Source organism: Rhinopithecus bieti, unplaced genomic scaffold, assembly GCF_001698545.2.
Source record: "Rhinopithecus bieti isolate Rb0 unplaced genomic scaffold, ASM169854v2 scaffold_25304, whole genome shotgun sequence".
NCBI classification, from domain to species: domain Eukaryota; kingdom Metazoa; phylum Chordata; class Mammalia; order Primates; family Cercopithecidae; genus Rhinopithecus; species Rhinopithecus bieti.
This window is the reverse complement of record NW_016811568.1, coordinates 324,680-331,406: the sequence shown is the minus strand read 5'-3', so window position 1 is coordinate 331,406 and position 6,727 is coordinate 324,680. Positions and strand designations below refer to the sequence as shown.

Sequence of the window (6,727 nt, the reverse complement as noted above, 5' to 3'; positions counted from 1 at the left end):
GGCCCCGCCGAGGGCCCCTCCCCTTCCCGCGGCGCCCGCGCCCGCACGCGGGAACGGGCCCCGGGTCCAGGCTGCGGGCGGCCCAGGAGCCGCACCCGCGGGCTCCAGGTGCCCGGGCCGGAAAGGTGCCTGCGCCCCAGTCCCATCTGTCCCCCTGGATCCGCTCCCGGCCCCTTACCCGCTAGGCTGCGGCAGGGAGGGGCGGTGGGAGCAGGGGACCAGTGGCAACTGCGGGCGGCCGTGAGCGCGCGTGAGTCACGCGGGGGCTGGGGTGTTGCGCGGGTGCCTGTAGAGCCCTGAGTCAGGGGCCCGGGTTCCAGGCCCTGCTCCGGGATGATGAACCAATAATCTTAAGCCAGCCAGGAACTTCCCTGAGCCTCAATTTGCCCATTAGAAAAAAATGTCATGCATTCAGTGGATACTAATGGACAGCATATTGCCAGGCCCTGGGAGCACAGGGGTGAGGACAACCATCCCTCCCCTTGAAGGTTCTAGGTCTAGTGGAGGAAACAGGAAGATGGAATGTCCTAATGCAGGGGCTGGGGTGCACACAGGGGACTGAGGGTGCAGGCAGGTGGGCAACCTGGGTGAGAGGGGGCTTGGAAGACTTCTTGGAGGAGATGAGGGCCAGATGGAAAGACAAATGGGAGTGGAAGGGAAGAATGGAAAGGGAGAGGCATTCTGCAAAGAGAAGACAGCGGAGGTGAGGGGGCCCAGAGGTGAGAGCTGTGTGGTGCTGGTGGACAGCCCAGAGTCCTTGGTGTCACTGAAGCAGAGAAAATTCCAGACAGGTGTGCAGAGCTAAATAAGAGGCTGGAGAAGTCCACACGCAGCCTTGGAAGCTGGACTTTAATGGAAGGTCATGGTGAGTCACTGACGAATATTAAGCCGAAAGTGCTGCCATTCAATATGTGAGTCGTTGCAGCAGTTGTGTGTGGACGGGGAACAACCCAGTGGGTGGGAGATGGCCTCACAGGGGCAGAAGGATGGAGAGGAGAGGACAGCCAGCCAGATAGTTGAGTACTGAAGAGGTAAATCAACAAGGTGGGAAATAGACTGGATGAGATGGCAAGAGAGAGATGAGGAAGAAGAGGATACCCAGGTTTCTAGGCACCAGATAGAAGGTTAGGCGATGCCTACAGCTGAGAGAGTGAGATCAGGGAGGCAGGAGTCAGTTCAAGAAGAAAAGGGCTACCTCTGGACATGTCCAGGAGACATCCGGGATGTCTGGTAGATAAACCAGCTAGCCGCTGGCTGCCCACATCTGCACTTCAGGAGACAGGGCTGGGCTGCAGAAGGAGGGAGAGCTGAGGTCTGGTAGGGAGAAGTAAAGACTAGAATTTAGGTGAGGTGCCCAGACTGAGTGTGCGGAGTGGAGGGAAAGGGGTCTGACAATCTAAAGACTCAATTCAGGCGTTAGACTGGATGCCTTCGAGGCACCTTTCCAGACCCAGAAACTCTGAGCCCTTGAAATGTTGGAAATGAAGCTGCCCAAAGTAGAAATTTCAACAATCTGGATTCCAGTCAGCTTACTGCCACCAGCCAGCTTTGGTGTGACTTTAGGCATGTCACAGGCTTTCTAAGACCAAATGAATGTCCAGCCCTTGTGTTGACCTATTTAGAGTTCTGTGTAGGACTTCCATATATACACGGCTCCAACTTACCTTTCAGGATTAAAGAGCTGGGGGTGGGGGACCAAGAAAGAGGCATCCAGGTAAGGCACCTTTTAAGCAGCAGATACTTCCTAAAAGGCTGAGTGTAAATGGATTTGGAAAGTCTCAGGTGAGGTCATTATCTCACATTCAGAGGAGGCTGCAGAGACTATCTATTAGACAAATCACAACTTCCTAAAGTGCTAGTCAGTATTTTCACATAGGAAGTAGGAGGCTTGCTTTTTTTTTTTGAGACTCCATTGCCCAGGCTGGAGTACAGTGGCACAATCTCGGCTCACTGCAACCTCCACCTCCTGGGTTCAAGCAATTCTCTGCCTCAGCCTACACACTTAGCTAATTTTTTTTTTTTTTTTTTTTTTTTTTTTGAGATGGAGTCTCGCTCTGTCGCCCAGGCTGGAGTGCAGTGGCGCCATCTAGGCTCACTGAAAGCTCCACCTCCCGAGTTCCCGCCATTCTCCTGCCTCAGGCTCCCGAGTAGCTGGGACTACAGGCGCTCGCCACCACACCTGGCTAATTTTTTGTATTTTTTAGTAGAGACCAGGTTTCACTGTGTTAGCCAGGATGGTCTTGATCTCCTGACCTCGTGATCTGCCCATCTCAGTTTCCCAAAGTGCTGGGATTACAGGCGTGAGCCACCGTGCCCGGCCACACCTGGCTAATTTTTTGTATTTTTTAGTAGAGATGGGGTTTCATCACCTTGGCCAGGCTAGTCTTGAACTCTTGACCTCGTGATCCACCTGCCTCAGCCTCCCAAAGGGCTGGGATTACAGCTGTGAGCCACTGCTTTTAAAGCTGGACACACCTGTTGATCACCAGATTATTCCACCTCTTCAGGGAACAAAGAACCCCAGGAGATGCTAAAAGGAGGACTCACCATAATTGCTCCTCCACAAGTTACCCCTGTTAACCTTTCTTTTCCTTTTTCTTCTTCTTTTTTTTTTTTTTTTTTTTTGAGACAAGGTCTTGCTCTGTCACCCAGGCGGCCAGAGTGCAGTGGCACAATCATGGCTCACTGCAGCCTCGACCTCCTGGGCTCAAGCAATCTTCCCACCTCAGCCTCCCCAGTAGCTGGGACCACAGATGCACGCCACCATGCCGTGCTAATTTTTTATTTTATTTTATCTTATTCTATTTTTTGAGACAGAGTCTTACTCTGTCACTAGGCTGGAGTGCAGTGGCATGATCTCGGCTCACTGCAGCCTCCGCCTGCCAGGTTCAAGTGCTTCTCGTGCCTCAGCCTTCCAAGTAGCTGGGACTATAGGCATGTGCCACCACACCTGGCTAATTTTTGCATTTTTAGTACAGATGAGGTGTCACCATATTGGCCAGGCTGGTCTTGAACTCCTGACCTCAAGTGATCCGCCCACCTTGGGGATCCCAAAGTGTTAGGATTACAGGTGTGAGCCACTGCACCCAACCCTTATTTTTTAATTTTTATAGAGATAGTCTCACCATGTTGCTCAGGCTGGTCTTGAAGTCCTGCCCTCAAGCAGTCCTCCCATCTCAGCCTCCCAGAGTGCTGGGATTACAGGTATGAGCCACCACACCCGGCCAAAACCTTCTTTCTGATAGTTTCCCTCAGCCTGACCTCAGACTGGCAGGTTATAACCCAGCTCAGGGTACAGTCCCTATGTCTGGCCCTACAACCCCCATTTCCTTATCTCCCAACCCATTCAACTCTGACCTTAGAGTCCTTCCTCCCTTTCCCAACCCATGCAAGCATGAGCCATCTCCAAGCTCACCCACTTCCACCTCCGCTGGCAGCCTAGTCCATCCCCAACCAAGTTTCTGCATTTACCTTTGGATTCTGTGGCCAGGTCCAGGGAGGCAGGCTCTCTGGCTCCGTCCATGGCAGCATTAGTGTGGTCTAGGGCTGGGTCTGTGGATCTGATTGGCATTAGCAGGCATGTAGCAACGTCTGATATGGTTAGGTTATTAACACTCCCCAGTGTGGTCTTCCCAGTGGCTGGGTCTGGGGTTACTGGCACAACTGAACCCAGAGCTGTACCCATCCTACTTGTGTCCAAAGCAAGAGAATTCATAGTCGTGCCCAGCTTGGCTCTGTTTACTCTGGCCAAAGCCATGGCTGTTTCCAACCTAGTGGTGCCCACTGTAGCTGTGATTGTGTCCAGCTTGACTGCGTCTGATGTTGCTGAATCCATGGCTGTGCCCTTTGTGGTCATATCTGGGTTGGCTGTGCTTCTTGTAGCCATGGCTTTGCCCAGCTTGTCTGGGTCTGAGGCTATCAAATCCATGACCATTCCTGGCTTGGTTGTCCCTACTGTAGTCAGATTCATGGCTGTGCCTGGCTTGATTGTGCCTGCTGTAACCAAGTTTGTGGTTTTGCCTGACTTGACTGTCCCTACTGAAGATAAGTCTCTGGCTGTGCCCAGCTTGATATCCACAGCGGGGAACTCTGTACCTGTGTCCAGTCCAGATGTGTTTGGTGTGGCTAAATTGATAGCCAAGCTAGGTCTCTTGGTGGCCACTGTGGCTAAATGTCTGGCTGTGTCTGTCCTTGTATCCATAGCAGTCAGATTCACAGCCGCGTTGGCCCTTTGGAGACGCCCCCGGGGTCTGGGGATCCCCCTGGCCCGGGGCTTGCCTTTTCCTGGAGAAGCTCTGGTAGGCGTGTGGTCAGTCACTGAGACAAGGTGCCCCTGGCCTACCGAGCCTGGCTCTGCAAGGACTGGTGCACTCTGGGCTAACCGGGATTGGAAAGGTAAGGCCAGGTAGGAACTCACCAGGGGCTTCTCCGTGGCAAGCATCCTGCTGGATTTGGTCAGACCTGGGTTCCCTGGGCCCTCAGAGTGGACCCTGCCCCCTGGCACTAGGGTCACAGGTGGTGAGCCTGGCGAGGACACCCTCTCTCCTTCATGGGGAGCAGCCTTCTTTCCTGGGATAGGCAACTCTTCCCAGTGAGAAAGTGGGCGATCCAGGGACCGTACCTGGATGTTCTGACGGAGAGTCAAGGAGATGGAGCTGAGCTTCCTGGGTACAAGGCTGCTGGTGGGCAGGGGGCTCAAGGAAGCCCCCAGAGCAATCCCCATCTCCTGTGGGGGCACACTCCGGGTCCTGGCTCCAAGGCCCAGCCGACTGGAGGTCTGTGGGATATGGCTTTGGGGGAAGGTATCCAAATGGATGGTCTTCCTGAGGACGGGGGTGAGGGGGGACCCTCCTCCAGGGAGTCTCGAGGGGCGGGTAGGGCGCCCCAGCACATGGCTATGGGAGAAGGAGGTTCCCGGGCCTGGAGCTCCATGCGACTGCATCTCTGGAGGAGAAGGAGCCAAGTTGTGGTCCATCCAGGTTGTTTGTCTTCCCCTGAGGCAATCAACAGAAAGAAGAGGCCAGGCAGGGGTGAGGAGCTCAGGCCTGGAGGTCTCAGTCCTCCCCTTCCTGACCAGCAGCTGAGCATGCCAGGTCTGAAGGGGCCTGGTTCTGGGGACTGTCCAGTCCTTAGTGGAGGGCACATGTAACTTCCTTCAGTCCCCCTATGGCTCCTACCTGCTGCAGACCGACCTGTACCTCATACCCACCCACCCCTGGCCAGCCACCACACAGTGGGGTGGGCACATCCAGTGAGCAGTCTGCCTCCTGCATGGGGGAACTCAGGCCGGGCTTACATCTCCCTTTGCCTGAGCCTGAGTGTGGCCCCCATCTCTGTGGACAGCTCTATGGAGGTCGTATACATGTTCAGGGACTCCAGAGGAGGGCAGTGCTTACTGGAGATCTCTCTCCCTTTCTGTTCCAGAAAGAACCAAAGGGTTGTGGGTTCCCACCCACAGCAGCCAACATAGGAGCTCAGGTGTCCAGGTAGAAGGATGAGAGAGGACCAATTTGGCTTGGAGCCCCAGAACCAAAGAAGAGCCCTGAGCTGGCCTAGTGCTGGAGTCGGAAAGAGAGCCAGCCCTGGAGAAGGTGAGGTTGGGAAATGGAGAGGCAGTGAGTGTTCACAGAAGGAGCTTATCTGGTGAACAAGCCATGGTCCCTGCCCTTGGAGAGCCTGCCGTGCCCAGGGATGCCAGGCAAGGAAGTAGGCAGGGCTCCGCCAAGCTAAGCATTAGGGGTAAAAAGGCGGGAGGCTAGACCTGAGCTGGGGCTATTCCTACAGAAGGCCCAAAGGTGAGAAAGTGTGGCATCTTTCTGAAAATCCAACATGGGGCTCCTAGGCTGTATCTAGCAGGGAGGGGAGAGCCAAGGCTGCAGGTGAGCTAGGGTCCAGGCCAGGCTACAGCAATGCTCAGGCCAGGGAATGTGACCCATTCAGATCTGCAGGTGGGAACGGCACTCAGGGGCAGTGTGACGGAGGGATCCGAGGGGAGCAGGATTGAAGCAAGGATCCCATGAGGACATAGTTGAAACTCTCTGCTCCGTGGGCTGTGGAAGGGGCAGGGCTAGGGCTGGGGCTGGAGGAGGCTGCATTGCACAGGGGTAGAAGCAGCGGGACTGCCCGGGCTAGGGAGTAGGCACAAAGGGGTGTCAAGGATGAAGCTCAGGACTCTGGCTATGGTCTTAGTAGATGGCCACTCCCTGCCACTCTGGACTCCAAGTAACTCACCCTCTGAAACAAAGTTGGTTTGGCTGCTTTTAACACAGCAGACTGGGACCTGCAGCTGGGGGACAAGGCCAGGGCTGGTGGGAGGAGTCAGTTCCAGAAGGTTCATGGGGAGGGGAGTAATCATGTAGCCAGGTCCTTGAGGTCTGGAGCAGGGACGGGGAAGGCATCACCCCTAACAATGGTGCCCCCAGCCCCACATCCCTCTTCTGTCATATATTTGTATCCAAGACTGCCCTGGCCTCCAACCCTTTCCCACCTGGCCTATCGCTGCAGCCCTGATCTCCTGCCTGCTCCTACACAACCACATACACTTGGGCACACACATTTACCCTGCACTTAGCCACAAACAGCTCCCCTCAGTGTGCACACCCACACACAGAGAGCAGGCCAGAGGACAGGTTGTCCGAGGGCATCACCCGACCCCCATCCCCTCACTGCACTCCCATCTTCCATGGATTGCTTGGTCCTTCCCCACCCCACCCCCCACCCCCCCCCC

The 6,727-nt window shown here is 55.2% G+C and overlaps 1 protein-coding gene across 1 annotated transcript in view; it reads right to left on the bottom strand.

Annotated features, from left to right (window-relative positions):
* Positions 1-3,358: 3,358 nt before the first annotated feature.
* The window catches only part of LOC108543555 (uncharacterized), a 4,540-nt gene continuing 1,171 nt past the window's right edge, over positions 3,359-6,727 (bottom strand). Inside the window, exon 2 of the mRNA XM_017894086.1 lies at positions 3,359-4,994. Coding sequence (XP_017749575.1) covers positions 3,359-4,994 — 1,636 coding nt within the window. The remainder of the gene's footprint in view (positions 4,995-6,727) is intronic.